The 24,291-nt window shown below is 32.6% G+C and overlaps 6 protein-coding genes and 1 long non-coding RNA gene across 10 annotated transcripts; 2 read left to right on the forward strand and 5 right to left on the reverse strand.

Annotated features, from left to right (window-relative positions):
- Window positions 1-596: 596 nt before the first annotated feature.
- LOC128386980 (dnaJ homolog subfamily C member 13-like) lies at window positions 597-8,828 on the reverse strand. Its single transcript, XM_053346112.1, has 5 exons — window positions 8,531-8,828; window positions 6,592-8,032; window positions 1,847-6,496; window positions 1,212-1,776; window positions 597-1,007 (listed from the first exon to the last, which is right to left on the reverse strand). Exons 1-5 carry the CDS (start codon window positions 8,611-8,613, stop codon window positions 925-927), a joined length of 6,822 nt encoding a protein of 2,273 aa, XP_053202087.1. The 5' UTR covers window positions 8,614-8,828; the 3' UTR covers window positions 597-924.
- Window positions 8,829-9,438: 610 nt separating this feature from the next.
- On the forward strand, window positions 9,439-10,383 carry LOC128387007 (39S ribosomal protein L30, mitochondrial-like). The gene is made up of 2 exons (XM_053346145.1): window positions 9,439-9,803; window positions 9,895-10,383. Exons 1-2 carry the CDS (start codon window positions 9,566-9,568, stop codon window positions 10,149-10,151), a joined length of 495 nt encoding a protein of 164 aa, XP_053202120.1. The 5' UTR covers window positions 9,439-9,565; the 3' UTR covers window positions 10,152-10,383.
- Window positions 10,384-10,537: 154 nt separating this feature from the next.
- On the reverse strand, window positions 10,538-11,574 carry LOC128387013 (uncharacterized). Of its 4 annotated transcripts, none has more exons than XR_008324950.1 (3): window positions 11,386-11,574; window positions 10,973-11,172; window positions 10,538-10,752 (listed from the first exon to the last, which is right to left on the reverse strand). It is a non-coding gene; the product is annotated as an uncharacterized LOC128387013 (long non-coding RNA). The 4 variants fall into 4 exon arrangements; XR_008324951.1 differs by having other exon boundaries at window positions 10,538-10,773; XR_008324953.1 differs by having other exon boundaries at window positions 10,865-11,172.
- Window positions 11,575-11,730: 156 nt separating this feature from the next.
- On the forward strand, window positions 11,731-14,363 carry LOC128386997 (serine/threonine-protein phosphatase 4 catalytic subunit). Its single transcript, XM_053346134.1, has 5 exons — window positions 11,731-12,226; window positions 12,590-12,742; window positions 12,929-13,102; window positions 13,253-13,648; window positions 13,720-14,363. Exons 1-5 carry the CDS (start codon window positions 12,080-12,082, stop codon window positions 13,768-13,770), a joined length of 921 nt encoding a protein of 306 aa, XP_053202109.1. The 5' UTR covers window positions 11,731-12,079; the 3' UTR covers window positions 13,771-14,363.
- A 31-nt stretch (window positions 14,364-14,394) lies between these two features.
- On the reverse strand, window positions 14,395-15,242 carry LOC128387009 (iron-sulfur cluster assembly 1 homolog, mitochondrial-like). Its single transcript, XM_053346146.1, has 2 exons — window positions 15,011-15,242; window positions 14,395-14,910 (listed from the first exon to the last, which is right to left on the reverse strand). The coding sequence occupies exons 1-2, from the start codon at window positions 15,164-15,166 to the stop codon at window positions 14,602-14,604; spliced, it is 465 nt and encodes a 154-aa protein (XP_053202121.1). The 5' UTR covers window positions 15,167-15,242; the 3' UTR covers window positions 14,395-14,601.
- Window positions 15,243-16,960: 1,718 nt separating this feature from the next.
- Window positions 16,961-21,294, reverse strand: LOC128386982 (uncharacterized). The gene is made up of 3 exons (XM_053346116.1): window positions 20,771-21,294; window positions 19,922-20,697; window positions 16,961-19,841 (listed from the first exon to the last, which is right to left on the reverse strand). The coding sequence occupies exons 1-3, from the start codon at window positions 21,177-21,179 to the stop codon at window positions 17,019-17,021; spliced, it is 4,008 nt and encodes a 1,335-aa protein (XP_053202091.1). The 5' UTR covers window positions 21,180-21,294; the 3' UTR covers window positions 16,961-17,018.
- Window positions 21,295-21,351: 57 nt separating this feature from the next.
- LOC128386984 (low-density lipoprotein receptor-related protein 1B-like) lies at window positions 21,352-23,905 on the reverse strand. The gene has a single exon (XM_053346118.1). It carries the CDS (start codon window positions 23,806-23,808, stop codon window positions 21,535-21,537), a length of 2,274 nt encoding a protein of 757 aa, XP_053202093.1. The 5' UTR covers window positions 23,809-23,905; the 3' UTR covers window positions 21,352-21,534.
- Window positions 23,906-24,291: the final 386 nt, after the last annotated feature.

Genomic DNA, 24,291 nt, shown 5'->3' on the forward strand with positions numbered 1-24,291 from the left:
TTACTGATCAATTTCATCAGAAATCATTTATCAAAAGGTCATCATCATGTTAATATTCATGATTAGTTATTAATCATGAAAGTTATTGTTAACTATTGAATATCAATTGATTGGTGATCGTGATTGAAGATTAAAACTTATTTCAATTTAAAAATATCATATAATCAACACATAAAAGTTAACAATCAATTTAATCACAATTTGTTATAAATTGATAACCAATTTGTCAAAATATTTAGTAGTTTGATTAGAGTTCAAAGGTTGAATTGTTATACAAAGTGGTTACAATTAAAATTGATGAGAAGCCTCAATTTCAATTGATTATGTTGAATGGTAATTTAAGGTTATATTTAAGCTTAAAGGCTTTGACAGACTTTTGATTATCTGTTAGTTAGTTAATTTAGTTGAGTATTTTATCTGTTGATTGCTGAATATTATGATAAGATGATGATGATGAAGATTAAGATGAAGATTAAAGCAAAAATAAAGTAACAAAAAGGTAAGAAATTGCCTCGAAATGAAAGCAAACATGTTAACTTTGTTTTTCTGATCCCTTTTGATACATTTGCTGATGATTAAAATGCGATAATTATTGATCATGATTAAGATAATCATTTAATAGAATCAAGATGACACCAAATGTATTGAATTGTTGAGCTTCTCCGATTCATTAGGATTAAGGATAAAGTTAATCCAAGTTTAACTCGACTTTTTTTTCATAATTTTTGCTCGATCAATTTATCATATGGTTTGATTGTTTTAAACATAAAATAGTTTCGTTTATTTATCATTATTATTAAATCTAATCACTTTTTTTTGTTTCTTCATCTCGTTTATTTTGTTTCTCCAATAGTGATAATAATTTTGAATTTATCCTAAATTTTGATTCTTCGGGTTTTCCTCTTTCTGTCTCACTCGATATCATCAATATTCATTCATTGGGGGTGGTGTTGATGCCATGTGAAGTGATCCTCCTTGAGTTAAATATCCGGCGACATTAGTGTTACCTGTTAGGTGGTAGAGACAGTAAATTAAGAAAAGAGGGCAACTATTTAGTTAATTGAGCACTTAATTGAAAAAAGAGAGACATTTTTCGAATTCATCAATGATTATTTGGAAATAAATCAAGTTGAAGGGAGAAGGAGAGAGAGGGAGAGAGAATGGGAGAGTAGAGAGTAAAAAGAAGGCCAAGAATGATCTTTAAGACTTACCAGTTAAGTAACCAGAAATATGAGAATTGGTGATGAATAGATCATGTTTTTGATCACGGAACTCGGACCAAACAGGATTTTTATCGAGAATGGTAACAACTTGTTGTCCATATGATTGACTTTGAGACATTGATTTTAATAATTGAACTATAATTGCTTTTGTGCTTGAATCGTATGTTGATTGACCAGAGTCAAGAAGTTTCAACAGGAAAGTAACCAGTTTTACTTGCAGTGCAATTGGAACCAATTTATCGTTGGTATCAGCGACAAACATATTATTTAAAGTTTGACAGCCTAAAGTTGCCATAGTTGTATCACAAGAAATGGCTTTAATCATTTGACCGAGTATATTGTCATATTGGATCATAGAGTCAACACAAGGTTTGTTGTAGGATAATTGATGAAGAACTGATAACGATGATTGAGGTATCATTGAATGTTTGTTATTGGAAAGTTGATCGATCAGTCCTTTAATATATCCCATGGGTGGAATCATATCGAGAAGTGGAGGTCGAGCCTGTAATAAGCTAACAAGAGCTTTGGTTGAAAGTTCTAATTTTGGTTCCTATTTGAAAATAAGAGGAAAAAAATACATTAAAAGGGGAAATTGATTAGCAACACAAAAAGTAACTTACATCAATTTCAGATTTGGACATGAGGGATTGCACAGTGTCCATTAGTTCAGTTAAAAATTGTTTAAGACGTTGTGGTGTCCATGATGGATTAAGAACGAAAAGTCTTAAGAAAACACCAGCCACAACCATCTCATCGGCTGCCACTGGGATTTTAATTTCAAAATCATCATCAAGTCTCCAATTAGTTGCTGGATTTTCCAATTGACTTGAATATAAAGTTTGAGACATTGTTCGGATGATTGTTGATACTTTGGTTCGAGCTTCATCGGCCCAAATAAGTTCAGGATTTTCTTGGTTACGATCAAACAGATTAACTGCTTCTTGAGGTGATTCTTTCATTGATTCAATAAATGAGACAGGCAGGAATTTACATAAAATTAAACGTATTCTTGGTCCATTTAACTTGTCGGTGGTCATTTTGGCTAAAAGTTCAGCACTTTTCTCACGAAGCTTGTGATTTCCCGAATTACAAAAGATGTCCAATAAATAAAGGACACCCCCTTTAACCATCGACTCTTTAACCAATTTACTGTTGGTCATTAAGGGTAACATAGTTTCCAATACGGTTGTTTGTCGTGCAATGGCATCAGCTGAAGGTGGTGTATGTAAAACAAGTAAGAGGTAAACTAAAACTTCCGATGATGCAATGTCATTGACACAATCTTGATTGCCACTGACACAAGCGATCACATTGACAACGGTTAATTGTATTTGTGGCATTTGATCTGCACGTAGAAGACTAAACAATAATTTAAAGTGACCAATGCAATTAATTTCAACACCAGCATTGTATTTAATCACGTTGAATAGAGCAAGTAGACACATTTCAACATTTTTGATTCGTTCAGGATTTAATTGAGTTTGAGTGGCCAAAGCTGAATGTAAATATTGAGCTTGAGTTCCAACATAATCCAATAAACTAATTGTAAATTCTTTGGCATTGGTAAGAGGAAAGGAGGGCATATCATTGTAAACTCTAACAAATATTTCACCAACAATTAGCTCATCCTTGTGACTAGAAAAGGTGAAACTTGCACCCCAAGTTTCATCAGGACATTTACCACTTCTTATAATTTCTCGCTGTTGAGTTTCAAGGTAATCAATTAATTCAGCTCTTGTTGCATTATTCCAGATCAGGTAAGGATTATCAATATTGGAATTTAATGTTTTCAACAATTGGGCCACGTTGGAGATTCCCAATTGTCGGGAAAGGTAGGGTGTTAAAAGAGCCTGAAGACAATTACCAATTGTTGGATTGGATCGAGATCCAGAGGCAATTTCTTCATCAGTTAAATCACCAGCTAATCGAGCACAGGCAATTATGGACATTTTGGCCAATTGATTGGCAACTTGTTGTTGATTTGTTTCTTCATCTGCCTCGACACCACCTTCTTCCAGGGTGTAATCATATTTAAAGAGAAACAAGAGAAGAGAGAAAAGTACACCCGAATCGAATAACTGTTGTTGAAGAATATCATCTGCAGCGAAAGCGGAAATACATTCAACGGCACAAAGACACAATTTGGTTAGACGATTATAATATAATATTCGTCCAATATCTTTGGAGATTGAAGAAAGTTCAACAATTCGTGAACGGCAAGCGGAAAATGAAGCGGCAACGGTGAAACATCGGACAATGTGAATGCTAACCTGAACCGCGACATCAGCGGGAACAGATGATTGAGATAAAACTGAAACACATCGAGAAAATGCTTCTTTAAGAATCTCCAGGCCACCTTCTCGTCGTAATTCTTCAGCATTAAGAGCAGAACATTTAACTGTATGGAATGCGGTCTCACATGCATGAGGTAATAAAGGATGAGGTTTAGAAAATAATTGTTCATCTTCGGTTTCCATTCGAAGAGTTTTTACCAACATTGGATATCCTGAATATTTGTATGGATGAAGTTCATCGGAACATTGATTGAATAAAATACTTTGTGCTCGAAGAATAAGAGTAATATTAACTGGATCTGGACCTTCAAGGCTTCTATTGCGTAAATTTTTACTGACCAGAAATTCGTAAGCTTTGTTTATCTCTTCAAATTTATCTCGACCTTCAGGATTTTTATCTGGATGATATTTTTGAGCTAATTTAAAGTAAGCCCGACGAATTGCATTTTCCTCTAGTCCACCTTCACGTGCTTCTGGTCCTAACTCTAGAACATCATAAGCATCATCCGCCGACATTGAGTTTGGCTTTTTCTCTACTTCTTCTTTCCAGGCTTCTAGAATATCTTTTAATAGATCAACTGGATTTTTGATTGGCCAATTAGGGAATCGAATTGCATCACAGAGATTTTTAAGGTAATAAATATTGCAGAATAATTCGGTCTCCAATTGTGGATATTGAATTGTTGGGATGGGACAGTATTGATACAAAGCGCGGGTATTTGATCGTAATCGAGGAGTGAAATCGGCAATGTGAGTAGCAATCTTTTCAATCATTAAACGTCTCATTTCACCATTCCAAATGGCCTCTGGAGTATCAAATTCACCCAGGAAAATTTGAGCAAATCGCTCAGGTCCATAGTTTTCAAGGTAACAGATCATCGCTTCGGGAAGTAACGAACCTAAAATACTTCGCTGGACAATGTTACTTTTACGACCTGGTTCTTCAGATCTAAAGGCTTGGTTAGAATGACTAATGTGAAGTAAACGACCAATCGGTAAAAGATTTGACCCAGTGTACATTAGAATGAAATAGAAGAGACCAGTTAAATAGAGACGAGACATTAAAGGATTGTCTTGCATGACATGGGTCAAAAGGATCGCCACTCTCGCCACCAGAACAGAGTCAAAGGTTAATAAAAGTTGAACAATATGACGAAGGCAAGAATCTTCAGAGAGGAAACGTTTAATTCGTGGTAATGGTCGGATAATTGCACCTTCACCATCTCGACTTGGATAATATTCACAAATGTGAATAAAAATATCTAATATAAGTGTTGCCATTTCGGTTTCATTCATAATTCCTGGATTAGGATAAAGAAGATACCATTTTAATTGTGGTATATCAGATAACTTTTTCCATCCTTCAATACCAACAGCCCAACATTTAGTTGATTCGCTTATTAGATCAATTTTGGCAAATTCTTTCATCTCTTTAAAACTGAAGGGTCCTTTCTTATCCTTATCCACCATGTAATACCATTCTTGCCATGATTCATGAGACGACATCATTTCCGCTGTTCCCTCAATAAGGTTGGTTTGAGCATTGACCATTGCTCGATTAACATGAAGATGGGCAAGTGTTAATAAATCAACTAAAACTTTAACACCACCAGCATCAATTAAATGTTTCACATTTTCTTGATTAAGTGCTAATTTTGATACAAAGATGAGAAGACGATCACGTTCAATACGGTCAACTGAATTTTCCAACATTGCGATAATCCATTTGACATCATTGAATGGACCAATATCAGCATGATAAGCATCGTAAATTATTGACATTGCCTGAAGGCAGCAGATTTTCATTGATGCTTTAGTTGGTAATAAGAAACGATGATATAGATCGTTGAAAAATTCATAAGGCTTTTTAACCAGTAATTTATCACTTAACATCAATGATTGACCTTTTTCACCTTCTTCCAACAATAGGCGAAGATAGTAATCACCGATTCTAATTTCATCTCCTAAAGAAGTATATCCAACCTCAAATTCCCGATGATTCCATGAAATAGCAACAGTATTAGAAATTAATTCCTTGTTCTGATTAAAAGCTCGATTCTCATTGTCCAATGATTCTTTAAGTTCTTCACGAGTTTTATAATTCCAGATGAGATCTGGTTTTGCGTGATCGTTTTCAAATTGGAAATAAAACATTGGCCAATTGGCAGTACTTTTAATACGTTCCCTTCGTTTTCGTAGTAAAACGGGTTTAACTTGAGGACGATTGTCGGTTCTTTTTGGAATTCCAATTCTCTCCCTCCAATGTTTTAAAGCAGTTTCAACTTGCCTTTCAATAACTCGAACTGAAGGATGAATATCACGAATTTGGTCCGAAATAGTCCGAGATTTTTGAGCACTGTCTAAAGCTATTTTTAAATTATTTCGCTCATTGAGCTTGGCCAAGGCGTTTCGTGGTGGTTTACTTGTACTTTCGAGATAATTTAACAATCCAAGGGGAAAAATTCGACGTAAAAGGTCCATTGCAATTTCATTATCAACAATCCACAAGGCAACCAAATGACGAGAAAGTTGTTGAAAAGCGAGATATCGGGAATCGTTAGAAGGAGGGAACAGAGCAATATGTAAATGTCTAGGAAGTGAACCTTCAGCTAAAGCCAATTCTTGCATTTGATGGGCGATTTTAGCGTCACCCTCTTCAATTATGGCTTTCATCACAAGACCAGCTCCTTTGACAATTGCTAGAGACGGATGTTGAAATAATTTGAATAAAGGTCGCCCATAAGAGGCAACCATAGTTAATAGAGTATCAAAATGACCTCCATCGGTAGTTTCACTATAAGGTGCACATAAGGCGAAAGTTAAAAAGTCCAACATCGTAGCAACAACTAAGGCTCCCGTTCCACAGTTAACATGGTATTTTAGAACATTTAAAATATCTTCGAGAAACTTTTTCGATGAGAGAAGAGAACTTTTGTTCAACTGTTCTTGTCGTAAATCGTAATCATCATGCATAGGCTAATAAAGAAAAAAGTTTAAATGGGGAAAAAAATTCCATCAATTAAAGTGTCAAATTAATTTGAGAAGAAAAGTTCGAGAAACATAAAACTGACCTGCATTAGAGCACAAAGTATATCAATAGCTGCATGAGTGACGGCATCGTTTTTCCTATCCAAAGCATTCACAACTTTGACACCAAGATACTCACGGAATCTTGGACTTAGGGTGAACGCAGCGAAACCTGCTTTCGAAGCAACTAATCGTCGAAGAGCATGAAAATGTTGCTCTAAATTTTCATGGTTAACATCCTTTTGTTCAGTTTCTTTTTCACAAAAAGCACCTAAAGCTAATTGGATTAGTTTCTCTTTGTTTTCGGAAAAAAGTCCATCTTGGGTGACACTATGAAGTAAACCACTGTAAGCACAATTACTGTTGAATCTGATAACTGCATCATTAAAAGACCAACCGCTTGGAGGTGAATGGAGAAACTTTAAATGTCGGCTTTCCGTTTCTTCATCAACAGGCACTGAATAAGGACCTATCCTGTGTCCCCTGCAGGTTGGTGTCATTTTTACATGGATATCAATATTACCAGAGGCTCTCACTCCATCAAGTAAAGAGGCTAAAAGTGCATCTCTATCGGTTGACGTGTAACCGGCAACTTGTCCACGAATAAATTCAATGAAAAAAAGTTGAGGATTTGTTGGATTACGAATGAGAGCAAAAATCTCGTGTAGAGGTTTAAGAGTAACAATACTGTAAGAATTGGGATCACGTTCAACTAAACAGGAATCGGTAAGAGCTAATATACGACGAACAGGTTCTCTAGCATTTCGAGCTGTAACCTTGTGAACAGTAAACTCGTATAAAGATGTAATCGCATCGTCGGTGGAATGTTTACCAAAACGATTTAATAGAAAATGGTCCAAGGTTATTGGATCTTTTTTTATACGAATAAGTGAACCAGTGTGAAGCCAAGAGATTTCACATATTTTCTTCAAAAGATCATCTCGACTTCCTGGTGTAGAAGTGAATAGATGTAAACGGGAGAAACCACTGGTTGAGATAGCAAAAGCTGGATTATTGTCAATATTTTGAGAAAATAAAATTAAATCATCGATATCACGATAAAAATAGGAGGTAAGTATACGGCCAGTGGTTGGATGTATTTGATTGATACCATGTAGATCAATTTCTAGGGTAACTGGAACCAATTTCTCAGACCAAGAGAATTTAAAACAATCATATCGATGTATAGCAATTCTTGGTGTCATATCGGAAAATTTTGATCGATGAGCTAAAGCTGAACAGATTATTTCACCTCGATATTCAGAGGAAAATTTCATTGTATCTGTTTTACGTTTCTTGGTGATGACAATTAAATTAAACATCTCATTGCCTCCAATGTTAAGGGTTGCATCTTGATATTGAGTTTTATCATTAATGGGACTAACATTGATAATATCACAGAAAGACCAGACATTTGTGGCTTCCATGTTACTTGGATTATAAGTTGTAATACCTTGGGTACCAATCGTTAGTATACGTTTGTAACTGTCATCATGGATGAGAAAAAAAGTAAAAGAAAAAGAGAGAAATATAGAATAAAATGGAGAAAATTAAGTGATAAATTAGATGAACATGGAGAAAAAAAGAAGGTCAAGAATGAGAGAGAGAGAGAAATTCTAAAAAATGGAAAACTAATTTTACTTGAGACGAGAAAAGAAAACAGATGAACCTTAAAGCTCTTCAAAGTAAAGAGAAAACTGATGATTGTATTATATTATTATTCTTGGGTTATGGAAAATTGATATTGTGCAGAAATAATGTTATGTTGAAATTATGGACAAATCAAGAAGGGAAATGAAAAATATGATATGAAACACTGATAAAGTATTAGAATGTAGCCTGAGAGGAGTAACTCCTATGCAAAAAGAAAAGGTAACAAAATCTAAAACCAATTGATAGATTTTTAATTGAATTTTGAATTCAAAATGGATTAAAGAATATTAATTACTAATTGAAATTGAAAGACAAACAGGCAAAACTCACCTTCCTCTCCAAGAGTGTTTAGTTACCAGAAAACTGGACAATTCTCGAGAGTCCATATTATTAATTGTTGGTGAATTAATCATATTTGTTTTTCTCACTTATTTTTTTTTCTTCTTCTATTCCATAAAGTGACACAATTGCGTAAAAACCATATCCAAATGGTAATGTGACATTGACAATAACAAGAAAAGAATAAGTGTAATCAAAGATTAAACTCAATTAGACAATAATTATAAATTGTAAATAAAACAAAAACAAAAAGTGATTAAATAAACGCCTGCAAATAAACAATAATAATCAAAGAGACAATTAAATAAACCGAGAAGAGAAAACCATTGGTGTTTTACTGCGCATGCGCAGCTCTGAATATCTTTGAACCGGTTAATTTAAATGCTATGAATTCCTTTTTACTTAATTAGTTTTTAAAATCATCGATTGACAATTGAAAATTAACTAATTATTTTACAGCAAATGAATTAACTAAACCCTGATTTTCATTATCAATGTTAATAATATTGTTATCATAGTGAAACCAATTGTTTTCAGGTGGGTGTTTAATTATACTAATTTTTAATCACTTTTTTTTATCGCAATTGTGATTAAGATAATTGTAATTAACCTGATGATTATTGTGGTTAAATTGTTGTTGTTTGTTACGTTTAGAGGATGAAAAAAATTTTCTTCTTTAATTGTTTCTAATTTGTTTTGATTAGATTCCAAGTGTAATGATTAATTTTTTTTTCCATAAAAAACTTGAATTACTTTTAATTGTTCAGTTAATTGGTTGAGTTTTTCTTCTTCTTTTTCTTCATAAACATTCAAATATTGGATTAGATACTCTGAATAATCATTGATTAATTAATTGGATGGAAACTTGTAAATTTAATTGAGTTTTTTTCTCGTTTTAATTTCTTTTCAGTTCGATTGTCTTTCGCTAGATGGAGTCACTTACTTGGAATCATCTGTTAACCAAAATGTTTTTTTTTTCTTGAACATTTTTTTTTTGATTGTTTTGAATTTTGATTTTGATTAATTATGTCATTTATTACTCACTTTAGTAGACGTTTTTTAAATATTCCTGTTTACGGTGGTCCCTATGTGAATAAAGGTTGGGCTCATAAAAGTAAAGGTCCAAAGGATCTTGAAGAAGCTGCTGGATTTTATAAGAAAACATTGGAATCTGAAGTAACTGAACCATCGCCATTTCATGTTGTCTTTAGATATAAAAAAGGAATAATTCCTTGGACAATTAAAGTTAAATTACGACATTTAGGTAAGTTTAAAGTCGCTTATTTAATGAATAATATTGTTCTGTAAAAAATGATGATGATAATGATACTTTATTTCGTTGTTTCTCTGTGTAGGTCTTCATGGAAAAGAAATCGGTTATCCAGTTCTCATACCAAATACACCTCATTTTAATGCTTTACTTTGGGATGTTAAACATTTAATTAAATTGGCACCAGTTACATTTCCTGATGGTTTACCTACAGAAAAAGATATTGGTGCTACTCGATTGTGTCCATTTACTGGTAAATTTGAGATAAATGATAAATTTCGTGTTGATCCATCAAGAGTTTGGGCTGATGTACCTTCAGATTTTTACAAAGGAACTATTTAAGAGACTATTTAAGAAAACTTTGTGGACATTTACAAATTTCCTATTAAGATAAATTAGTCACAATTAAATATTGTAGATGAACAATGCATAGTTTTTTCCTGAGAAAACTATTAGTAAACTGATCAACAGAGAAATAGAGACAGAATGTAAAAAATTGAATTCTGATTGTTTACGATGATAATCAACTAAAAAAAGAAATTATATAAATAAAGTCGAAGGTAATAATAATTAACTTGGTAAATAATAATACGAATCAATATGTTTGAAATAAATTAACTTAACTTAACGAAATGAAGCCAATAACAAATACATGAGGCTAATTGACTGTAACTGTTACTGTTCAAACATCTTAATTGATAAGCAATTTGAAGGGAGATGAAAATTAAAATTTACCGGTCAAGGTTAATTCTTCATTAACAATTGAGAAATTAAACTGTTGGAAAGTGGAAACAATTAACATTTAACATAACAATATTATGATGCGTTGGTGGATATTTGCTCAGTCGATGTAGTTGATTAATATTTCTCAATGAAAGTTAACCATGGTCGTCAACTCCTCCACGAATAAATGTTCATCAGTTAGTAAATATATTTTTTACTACTACACAGAATAGAAATATAGCTAAATTGAAACAAAAATCAAAGTAATTAATTAAAAATCAACAGAAACAAATAGCAACTTAAAGGGAGAAAAAAAATTAAAATCAACCAACCTTTTTTTCTTGTGAACTAACATAAGATAGAGAAGGTTGATTTCTTTTCCTTGTCTCATTTCTTCCTGTTTAGTTGATATTTTTTTATAATAGAAAATTTATACTTACAGTTAATCAGAATTTGAGTAACAATTAAGATAATCGCAAAAAAAAGAAATTAAATACTCTTATTTTGGTGATCGTCATAAAAGAAACAAGTAACTGGTGATAGGGAAGAAAAGATTTTTCATCCTTGGCTTAGATCAGCACCAAAATTGTTCCTCCGACGCAGTTTAATTTTCTAATCCAATTGTAATATTCCAATCAATCTAGTAATCAAATCGACAAGAAAGGGGTTTAAATTATAATTCACATTAAAAAGAAAAAAATTTAGAAAAGAAAATGAAATCAAAACGAAAATGATTCATAAAAGAACAAACAAAAAAAGGATTAATCTGAATTTCCAAAAGAAATCGGTGTTTTCTTTTGTAACAGAATAGAAATCGGCAGAAAAGAATAGAATTAACAAGCGATTCTCTTACATTATTGTGTTCAATAAATAGTCGTCATAATAATTAATTAAAGCGAAATGAGAAAATAATTGTAAGAGAATTGGTTAATTGTTTTGATTAATTCGGAAAAAGAAAATGAAATCAACTATTCTGTTTGGCGCCAACCGGTGGTGGCGCTGATTCGAAGCGATTTGATTGGCTGAGAAAGAGAAAAAGGAGGTTACCCAGAGGGCGCTGAGTTTACCGTTGATGATTTTGAAACAATTGATGAGAGAAACAATTAATTGTTAATTATATTTCTGTTTATTATTTCAATTATTATTTATCTAAATTGATTGTAATAACTATTTCGTTGTAATTTATTCTGTTAAACGTGACCATTGTTTAGTGACCATCGATTGATTCTAAATATTTCATTTCTCCGGTTTTCTCTTTTCTTCTCTCTTTCCTTTTTTCTCTTTCTCTATTAAGTCTATCTCTTTTCTCTTTCTTTCCACTCGGTGTATCTCTTTCTTTTTCTCTCTTTTTTTTCTATTTTTTTTTCTCTATCAATTTGTACCATTTATATTACAATTATTCATCTTATTTGTTATATGTAATTTTTTCTTTTCTTTTTGCGTTATTATTCGTCGAGATTATTGTGACTGTTTTTCGGCCATTTTTTTCTAAAGTGGATTCTATTCTTTTGTTTTGTTCTTTTCCGCTTTTGGTTGAATAACACATCATGTCTACGTCAGAATTGGATAAACAGATTGAACAACTTAGACGATGTGAGACTATCAAAGAGTCCGAGGTTAAGGCTTTGTGTGCTAAGGCTCGAGAAATACTTGTGGAAGAATCAAATGTTCAAAGGGTTGATGCTCCTGTCACAGTAAGTTGACATTTAATTTATTCTCTCATTATCAATTCTTTTCTTCTTTCTCTTTCTCTGTCTTTCTTTTGTAGTTCTTTTTTTTTCTCTCATTTGTATTGTATTGTATTTGCTCCTTTCTTGGCTTATGTTCACTCTCAGTGTAGGCTGAATGCTGTTGAACATTTTTTGAGGAGGATTGGTAATGTTATCATTACATTATAAAACAATAATAATAATGTGATAACATGCATGTTGACTGTCAATTGTCAACTATTTTTCTCTTACGTAATTTTTTTCAATGTCTTTCTTTAAGCTTTTTCACTTGTTTATGTTATTTTCTTACTAATTGTAATTCGTCTGATTTGCTTTTCATTTCAACAGGTATGTGGAGATATTCATGGCCAATTCTATGATCTTATGGAACTTTTTAAACAAGGTGGAAATGTACCTGACACTAACTACTTGTTTATGGGTGATTTTGTTGACAGAGGTTTCTACTCGGTGGAAACATTTCTACTCCTTTTAGCATTGAAAGTAAGACTATTTCCAGGATTACTGATAATTACACTCTTTCTAAAGGATACATGTAATTATTTGTAATTCTTTCATTTGCTCTCAACTTGACGTTCTGATGTATTAATATCAAGTCATTAGAAAACTGTCATAATCATTTCTTGCTAACTTATTAATCGTTGGTTTTTTTACCCTTTTCAATTAAAGGTCAGATATCCAGATAGAATTACTTTGATTAGAGGAAATCATGAAAGTCGTCAAATCACACAAGTATATGGTTTTTACGATGAATGCCTTAGAAAATATGGTTCTATAACAGTGTGGCGATATTGTACCGAAATCTTTGATTATTTAAGCTTATCCGCAATCATAGATGGAAAGGTAAATCCTTTTTAAATGTACTAGAAAATTTTAATCAACCAATGGTGTCTTTTCCATTTCTCATGATTTATTGATCTAAATTGTTTGCTAATACATCGTACTGATTGTTTTTTTCCTCTCTTTCTTCCTGTCCGGTCATTTACTTAATAGATATTTTGTGTGCACGGAGGCCTTTCACCTTCTATTCAAACATTAGACCAAATAAGATTAATCGATAGAAAACAAGAAGTTCCTCATGACGGTCCAATGTGTGATCTCCTCTGGTCTGATCCAGAAGATACCCAAGGGTGGGGAGTTAGTCCTAGAGGAGCGGGTTATCTTTTCGGAAGTGATGTAGTCGCTCAGTTTAATGCTAAAAATAATATAGATATTATTTGTAGAGCTCATCAATTGGTAATGGAAGGTTATAAATGGCATTTTAATGAAACAGTATTGACAGTCTGGTCAGCTCCAAATTACTGTTATCGATGTGGTAATGTAGCAGCCATACTAGAATTGGATGATAATTTGCAAAGAGATTTCACTATATTTGAAGCTGCTCCTCAGGTAAGTCAAAATAACTGAGAAATCAAAAAATTAACTGTAAACATTTCTAATCTATTTTAATCTCTTTCCAGGAGACAAGAGGAGTTCCCTGTAAAAAGCCTCAACCAGATTACTTTTTATGAGACATGAAACATATGAATACCACTGAACCCGAGTGATTGTCGTTTTCTATTACATCTTTCGCATCCTCCTTTACCTCACTCGATCATTATAAGTCACCATCATTATGCATCAACATAATTACCATCATCACCAAAGAGTTAGGGCATTCCTTACTCTTTAATCATCACCTTTGCGACCTTCAATCGAGTGGAATTAATTTTCTACTGTGTTAAAAGTTGCTTCTTTTTCCCCTTCCTCTTTTTCCTAATTCGTCTCTTCATCTTACAGAAAAGTCGGATCACTTCATCAAGTATAACATATACAATTAATCGGACAACAAATTCTTTTTTTCTGCTTTAAATACCTTTTTCTTTCTACTCACATTCACTTTTCTCATTTCTCTTCTGACCTTTCTCTCTCTCTCTCTCTTTCACTGTCACAAACACTCTCTCTCTCTCTTTCTCTCTATTTCTTTCAATGCTCTTCTCATTCATTTTTACCATTGAAAAACTATTACAGAGGAAAAATACGAGTTCACCTCACCCCTTTGCTATGTGATCTTGTTTTTTTACTCATTAAATGATCATAATCAATTTTATGTACAAAGGTAAAATTTTTATCCTCAAATTAATTACTCGGCTTAGTTAAGCTTGAAATGTTTAATTTAAACAAATAATCAACTCAATGGGTACAATTGAATTGAAGGAAAACTGATCATTATAATACAATTTCCAAAAAATAGCTACAATTTCAAGATATAATTAATGCACATTATTATGTCGATATGAGACAATATTTACAATTGGAAAACTTAATTACAAATTAAACAAATAAAGTTAATTGGCTATTGATTAAATGGTAAAGCTTTCACCACATCCACAAGTACCTTTGATGTTTGGATTTTCAAAAACAAATTCCGATGACAATTTAGTCTCAACATAATCCATTTGTGTTCCCAATAGAGTTAACAATGCTTTACTATCAAGGAACAATTTAACTCCATCTTGAATAACCTCTTCATCTAAATCAATTTTTTCTTTAGCATAATCCAAATGATAAGTTAATCCATTGCAACCCTTTTGTTTAACAGTAACTCGCAATCCGATAACATTTGGCTCTTCTTTTAGAATTTGTTTGATTTTATTAACAGCATTGGGACTCTGAAAGTATTTAAATAAAGAAAAAGAGAATAACAATAGAATAGAATACAAAATTAGAATAAACAACAATTAAATTACAGAAAATAAATTGTTCACTTACAAGAGACAAAGCTGCTCGTGATGGAGTAAATTTCCTTTTGGTTAAAGGCTTAACAGTTGCTCTCATAGATGAAAATGAACGTAAACTTGATTGTAAAGAATCATGGTAACTACAATTAATAGAAGGTAACAATTTATTGATAAAAATTCGAGACATAATTAACTTTAAATTAAACAACAATTAAGGGATCAATTGGTTATCCAATGTGACATTAACTCTGTTGTCGGTCAACTGTCTCCATCTATTGAGATGTTTATGTTTACTTAATAAAAAGTAGCTCGAAATTCAAATGAATTGAATTTTTTGGAGAAAATTTTTTGTTTTCATTAATTGATTTGGAGAAAAATTTTTCCTTTCGATTATGATTGATTGTTTCATTTAATTGTTAGAATAGTTTTCTTTTACAATTTTAACAAGTTGCATTGTCATTACAAGTTGACAGTCAATTGATTAATCAAAGTCATTGATCAGCAAGATCATCAGTTAATTGTAATCATTGTAACTGTATCAGGGTCATCAAGGTATTAATAAATTGTAAGTAAGTCAAAGTTAATTAATTGAATAAAAATTGTTCATTGAAAAAGGAGATGATTAAATACTGACGGAGAAAATGATTGAAAGTAAAACAATTAGTAAATTGGATGTTAATTGCCAAGAAAATCCTGTTAGATTAACATTAGATTGATTGAAAACTGTCAATCGATCGGCAACAATTTGAATTGATTTGAATTTAACTGAATCAATGTTAATTGTTAGCTTATTGTTGACCAAAATTTTACCAGGTAAAGTCCAAGAGCATTGATTGTCAAAAATTTTTCTCTCTTTCAAATTACCGGACAAATAAATCGTTTCAAATCCAATTGTTGCATAAAATTTGATAATATTATCACTTAATGAGCACTCGACAATTAAAGTGGTTTCATTTGATTGATTTAAAATCAATTGGATAACATCAGGATTTGAATCACTAAATTGTAACATGAAATCAATTATCTGTCCATTGGTTGACCGTTTGGTGATCAATTGATAATTTGATTCTCCAAGAGCTTTATATTGACAACGATTTTGAACATATTGTCGTCGATAAATTGGTAAACTGGTTGATTGATTAGCGACCATAACTTTTGACCCATTTAATTGTAAGTACAATTGGTAACTATTATCATTAACTAAATCAGCTCGTTTAGAACCATCGATTGGCCAAATTAAATCATTTCGAGAGGCGATCCAAGAGCAATACAAATTTCCGTTAAGATAAATTGAAGACCCGATTGGTTGGGAAAAGGTTTCAATGGTCACTTTTGCACTGGTCAGTCCAGAATTTAATTTGGCACAAGAGTAAAGGATACTTGATGATGTTGGATTGGCTGAAGAAATTGGTTTAGTTAATTGTAATCCAATTGATCTTACCTCAGATTCACCAATAGCATAACTGATTAGAGTAAAATTAAGATACTCATTAAAATGATCTCGTTCAATTATACTGATTTCTGATTGTAATAAACAATTAACTGGTTTAACTAATGATGAAGTGTTTAAATCTGATGATAATGAATAACTTATACTTGGAATATAATTGTTACACTTTGATTTAATTGTTTCAATTGATGTTGGATTAATAAACAAAATTAAAGCTACAATTAACCAAATCATCTTAATCAACTCTTGATTTAAACGTGTAAACAATCAATCGAGTCACTTGATTGTAACGATTAAGCTTAACTAACTTTTACTAAAAGATTCAGAGTTGTTAATGATAACAAATTCCTATTGATAATTTAGATGATTGATAAATTGTTGATCACAATTTATTCCTATTTGCTAAATCAATTACAATTAAAACTTATTAATAGTTTGATGGGAACTCACAAATAAACCCTTGATTGATTTGATTGATTTTTGTTTTGGTAAATATGATGATTCATGATCTTTAATTAATAATTAACAATCTGATCGGGGAAAAAATTGTAACAAATATCAAAGCGAATTGAAAGTTAATTATCAATGATTAACTGATTGTCGATTCGTCAACAGAATGACCTTCTCTGGACATAAATCGTCGTAGCTCTTGTTTGGCTCCAGCTTTTTTATAGAAAGTAGCAATTAACTGATCATCTGAGTAGTTAATTGTTTGTAAGTAATTGGCAGCGATCCGGTAAACTGATTTATCTCTTGCAATGTTTGCATAATTAATTATCTTATCAGTTAATCCGGTTCGAATTAAAGATTTCAGTGAACTCATTCGATCTCCAATTGAATTGTACAGTCTCGCAGCGACAAAATATTGACCTTGTTGAAGTGCCGTTTCCGCTAGAACGACAATTAACCGAGTATCTCCTTCCTTTGCCATAATCCGATCAACTTTATCAATTAATTTCTCATTAATTTCAATATTATGCTCCAAGATAAGATCTTGAATCAATGATTTATCACCTTTGGTCAACAGAATCAAATCAATTACAATATCAATAAGGTCGGAATTGTTTTTCAAAGCCTCAAGGGCAGCGGTTATTGTAGCTTCTGAAATCTCATTTTCACCATCAACTGATTGTGATTCATTTTGATTGTCATTAATTGTAAGATCTTTACGAGAGACTGAGGTTTCATATTGTTCCAGAACTTTGGTCATTAACTCTCGAAGTTCATTCCATCGGCCCGTTTCAAGACAAAGTCTAATTGCTCCGTCAACTAAATCAGCTTTATGATACAATTGAATTAGTAAATTAGTTTCAAGAGTTTCATCATCATGTTCATTTGTGTGTCGATCAGCTGATGAAATTACATTGGGTGGTAATCGTCCGAGAAAACTGAGAGCATCTTTCCGATTACCATAGTTAACAATTATCTTAACAAGTTCATTGAGTAAATTGTTTGCCTTGCAAACTCTAATTGCATGATTAATTGCTCCGCATGATAAATAATATCCAATCGATTCAGTTGGTAAAGTGGCCTCAAGATGCCGACCCAAATGAAGTAAAGCCGCTTCTTTTTTCGACCTCATCTCAATATTATCGTCAAGTTGCTCCATCTGATTGGTACCATTTGAATTTGACTCTGTTTCAACTTTAATTGTTTTCAAATTATTCAAACTGGACATTAATGATTTAGCCTTTTCCGTTTGACCAGAGTAACACAACAATCGGACTAAATTATAATAATCATCAGCCTTTTCATAAGAGGCCAAAGCTTGATTAGTGTCACCAAGAGATTCACAATATTGACCCCACCAGCGATACAATTGAATCCTGTCCTGTGAACTACAATTACTTTTAATTGTTGGCTCAGATGTGACTGTTGATCTAGATGATAATCCATTTCGACCAAGACAATAACTTTCCAATAAAGAATTACCTTCGATATCAAATAACATCCTTGGTACCTCGAAGATATGATTTCCCGATAGTTCGTAATACTTAATTGCTTCATCAAGATTTCCCTCTTCGAGTTCCAAATTTTTAGCATAATTGTAACAAACAGTTTTGTAATTTAGTTTATCTACAATTTGAATTGCTTTTTTCCATTCATTTCGCTGTTGATAGAATTGAGCTAAGACATTGACATCTCCCAATTCCTTGAGGAAATCTTCAGCCTCTCGGTAAAGCTCAAGGTTCATCGCTAGAAGAGCCAAAGCTTCAAGTGGACTCGATTGTTTCTCTTTAGCATCTCGAACAACTCGAACATTTTTCATCTTGGACATACAATAGATTCCAGTTTTAATATCACGACATTTAACTGCAATACGAGCCAAATTTGACCAAATTCGTGAATTGTTACCTTCACGTTCACCGATTTTTTTAATTACACTGTTGAGATCAATATTGGTTTTCGTTAAAAAGTCGACCATGATTCGAGTTGTCTCCAGGGTTAAATCTTCGAACTCTTCGAGAACCTCTTGGACAATACTTCCATTGGACCGAGGATCCATGAGAAATACATGGGGAACCTTAAAACCAATCAATCGACAACCAGGGTCGACAAGTTTAGCCGAATACAGTTTAACGATAATCTCATCGTCTCCAGAACACAGGAAGATATTCAATTTACCGGAATTGAGAACACAAAATAATCTACTCTCATTGATTGACCAGATCACTTTACTAGAATCAGTTGATTCGCAGGTAACCCTTGAAATTAAACTCGTTGAAGTTTGAACAATACAAATATCGATACCATGAAGGGTAAATACAAATAGATCACCTTTGTTGTTGATTTTCACTTCTTTCAGAATAACTTGAGATGATTTCGAGGAAGATAATCCGGTTGTCGATGAAGATGAAGATAATTGATTGGGGGAAAATTTTTCGAAATCAAGTGTAAATTCATCGGCATCATTTTCCACTGGTATCTCTAAGATTTTAGGTCCACCGATAAGATTACATTTCGATCCGTCGATTTGATAAACGTAATAAACGTAAAGTGAATCAAGATTTAGGAGGACGAGAAGAGAATCACAATTAAGATCAAATGAATGAACAAACGGTTTCTCTCTGAATAAACTGATATCCAGGTCATAGATGAACGGAGTCTCTGTTGGGAGATCAGAAATTTTGTAACAATGGAGAGACAAACTATCGTCATTGGTACTAATCAAAGACCAAATTGTATCACGATGAAGGACAATCCAATTTGAGGCCAATGGAACGGCCGCTTCACGAATTAGATCAGGTTCAGATGAGATTCGGTAAATCATAGTATCTTTTACTCCAGTTGATTTGATTGCTAAGTAATTTGCTTCGGTACTGATCACCGCTAATCGAATTGGACTTTCAAGGTTAATCTCGTAGCATTTATTTTCGTTGATCCAAAAAAGTTTCAGTGCTTTAGCTCCAGTCTATTTGGAATCGAAGGGAAAATCAAACGTTAACGATTAATTGATATTGGAAAACATTTTGATTCGATTGAAAAATTTACCTGAACTAATCCAAGATCTGAATTGTAACAGGTAATAATTGATTGTTCCTCAATCAAGTAAATTTGATTGTTATTAGTTGAACAACACAATTGATTTGATTTGGAAATCGAAAGTGTTTTAACACTTCCTTTCACAGAGACTTGACCAACTTTATTGAAATCCAAGCCTGAGGCTCTTTTCCAAATGATTACCAGGCCATTAGTGGTTCCAGAGACAAGTAATGATTGACTACAATCAAGGCAACTTAATCCAGCCCAATTTGAATCAGCTGAATCGATGACCATGAGAGCTGCATTATGACCTGTCTCTAATTGCCATAAGCGAATTACCCTTTCACCTGAGGTACAAATTGCAATTAAACCGATTGATTCATCGACCATGGCAATAGCAACCATATCAGAATTGGTTCCCTTTATATGGCCACTTAGTTTTACCTTGGAAATTTCAATAAATTCATCATGAGATGTTGATGATATTGAATATTGACAAAGAAATAGATTATCGGTTACAAGGATAATACGATTTTTACGAGAATAATAGATTATCCTTTGAATTCCATTTTCCAATTGGACAACATCAGAAATCGTTCCCGAAGATACTAAATATTGATGAATCATTCCCGAACTACAAGCAATCAATATCCTAGAGGAACGAGTCTTTGAACTAACAATGGCCAAATCGGTGGGTCGATCAACCATCTGATGACTGAAGGTCGAAGTCAGCAAATTGGTTATCGAATTGAACTCCCAAATAACAATCAGACCAGAACTATTAACTGTCGGTAAACAAAAGAAGAAGATGAAAAAATATTCTAATATCACTCAGAGAAAACAATTAACCAAACTTACCTGTTACTAATTTGTCACCAGGATCGATCCAAATCATATGAACAATCCACTTGGAATTGAGCAAAATCTCCTCAGTACTAGTTGAATAGATCCACTTTGACCTGAACTTGTGAACGTGGAAACAACCGAGGTCACCGTTTTCCCAGGTAATCGCAACAACAGGTAACTTTGGATGCCATCGAAAATCAGAAACATGAGACTGAGATTTAACTGGAATCGATGAAGATAAATCAGAATCGACATGAGTCTCAATAGAAACACCATTTTCATTGAACAATTTAACTGTTCCACCATTGCTGTAAACTGAAACAGCTAAAACTGGAATTACATTTGACCAAACACATCGGCCGATTTCACAATTAACTAAACTTGGATCACCACCGATATTAAATTCAACATAAGAAGTCATGATGTTGTTAATTGTTATCGAAACAAGAATACTAATTGTTTTGATTTTCAATCCACTTGGAAACAAACGGTTACTAGGTAAAAAATCAATAACAAAAAAAACTTCAATCGATACATAATTCGATGAACTGTTCAAATTACTTTTCCATTCACGATTTAATTGTTGTTCGAGGTTTAGGAAAATTAACTAATCATCAGACACTGAATTATTTATTATCGTTTAACAAATCAAAGAGATTTGTTTTTCTAGTGTTAATTGTTACCAATTTTATTGATTGTTTTTCATAACAAGTTAAAAAAAGTTAAATATCAGATTAATTGTTACATTGATTGTGATAATAATTTAATTTCCATTATCAAGATCTTGGAAGACAATTTACTTCATCGGATTTGTTTGGACAATCAACGATCTCATCACAGACCCAATCACTTGGAATACATTGATTAGATTCATCACCACAATTAAATTCACTCGATTTACATGATTTATGACAACTTTTTTCATCTAATCCCTCGGGGCAATCAAAAAATGAATCACAGAACCAAATTTTAGGAATACACTTTGTACCAGTTGGACAGTGATCATAATCAGCTGGACAATCAACTTTAATTGATGTACAATTAAGCTCATCAGATTTATCTGAACAATCAAAATTACCATCACATTGGGTTGATAATTTGAAACAATTCGAACCGTCTGAACAAATTAAACTATCGGGTGGGCAAATTGTCCGTTTCTCTACACAGGTACGGCCATTAGAGTCGAGTGTCATTCCTTTTGGACATAAACAGGTCACAATTGAATCGATAAAGGTACAAATATGACTACAACCACCTCGAGAATCACCTAAACATGGACTTCGATAGCGATAATTGAACCCGAAGAAAAGATCAATTGAATTGAAAGGTAATCCACCACCTGAAGGAACTTTAAGATCTTTTCGGTCATTTACCGAATCTCGAGCAGTAATGTCCACTTGGATTAATTTATCTTCTTTCGTGGCGATGAAAATTCTATCATCATGAACAATCATCGATTGAACTGATTCCTCGAACTTGTAGATCACTTGTTTAGGTCCAAATTCACCTTTTCGTCCTAAAAGTGAAACGAAACAAATCTCATGAGTACCCGAATCACTCCAGTATAACCTTTGACCCATTTTATCAACAAAAAGTGCCGTTGGATAGGTCAATAGATTTCCCGTTGAATCGATCTCACGAATATCTTTCCCATGTAAACTTGCGACCAAAATTTTGGGCTCGAATCCAGTTACACTAATGTACATTTCACTTCGCTCTTGATTAAGAACCAATTGATTGGCATCGATTAAACCATCAATCAATGTAATCGTTTCATTTGGTCGATAAGTTGAAACAATTTCAATTGAACCTTTTCCTGGTTCAATCCAATACAAATTACCAGTTAAATCGTCAAAAACCAATGACCTTAGGGAACGAGTTACATTTACCCGTTTAACAAACTTGGAAGTGACCTTTGTCTCCACATCGATGACATTGATTGACATTAACGGGACAGAATAATAATAAATCCTCCAATTAGCTTGATCATAGGTAAAAGTTGATATGTGAGTTGATAAATTAGCAAATGCTATTGGTGATTTAATTGCTATACATCTAAGGAAATTGTTGTAAATTAAATTATTCTTGACCATTAGGAGGTAAGGATCGTTTGTGTTAACGATACATTGGTCAGTTCGTGATCGTTGAGTACAAGTTTTATCATCAGCTGACAAAGTCCAACCTTCAAAACAAGCACATCGATAACTGCCCAAAGTGTTGACACAATCCTGGAAACAAGGACGTTCGAGTGGACCCATTGAACATTCATCGATATCCTCGCAAGTTTGACCATCGGCCAGTAGCTCGTAACCCTCATGACAATCACATTTACTACCATTGGTCAAAGGTAAACACTTTTGGGTACAAGTTCGGGTTTCGCAGGTCAAATTTGAATTACAAGAAATACCTTCGTCTAAACCATTTGGACAATTAACTTTACCATTACACAATAATTGATTTTCGATACATTTACCATCACCACAATTAAATGAATTTAATTGCTCACAATTTATGAAATTTGTTTCGTTTAGTTGATTTTTGTTATTGTTGTTACTCCGTTTAACTGGAATCAGTTGATCACAATTAATTTCATCTATCCCATTGTGACAATTATTAAATCCATCGCAAATTGATGTACTATTTAAACATCGAGTAATTGTTATATTTTGTTTCTCATCATAATCACAATTAGGTAAACAAATTGATCCAATTACTGGACAATTTAATTCATCGCCACCATTTGGACAATCAGGTGAACCGTTACAAACTTTGTTTTCAGGTAGACAATCATCTGAGTCTTTACATAAGAATCCAGGACAATTTATTTGATTATTAAGTGAACGAGAGTTAATTAATGATGATGATGAACAATTAAATTCATCATGGTAGCCTGGACAATCAATGAATCCATCACAAATCATTAACTTATCAATACAGTCTCCTGTTAATGGACATTGAAATTCATTTTCAAGACATTGCTGGAAACATGTAATCAAAAGTGATTTATAAATAACAATTAGCAATGGAAATATAATTAAAATTTTCACCATTCTAATTACTTGACAATAACAGTTTACCTTTTATGATTTTCACAAAGACTAATAATAAACTCAAGTAATCAGTGAGCAAGAACAAGTTAATTTTGTTATCAAGGGCTTACGAATGGCAAAAATTAAGTAGTCACACATTTGTTAATTGCTGATTAATCATTAAAATAATCAACCATCTAATCAATTGGTAAAATGCTACCCAATAACAATTTCCTCAAAATCAATTAAATATCTTCAAAAATTTTCAATCTATTTATTAATCTCACGATTAGATTGTGATTATGATCAAATGATCACAAATGAAAACATATTGATTGTTTTAAAAGTCAGATTGGTTTTCTTGCCGATGATCAATAAATTGAATAATAATCGATGATTTAAATCACTGATTAAGACAATTTATCTTTTAGTTATTAAACTTGTGAAGAAATTGAATTTTCTTGAATTCTAGTTTCTCGAGTTTTATTTTTTTCGTCACGACAA

Source organism: Panonychus citri, unplaced genomic scaffold (genome assembly GCF_014898815.1).
Source record: "Panonychus citri isolate SS breed McGregor unplaced genomic scaffold, ASM1489881v1 Contig00077, whole genome shotgun sequence".
NCBI lineage: Eukaryota > Metazoa > Arthropoda > Arachnida > Trombidiformes > Tetranychidae > Panonychus > Panonychus citri.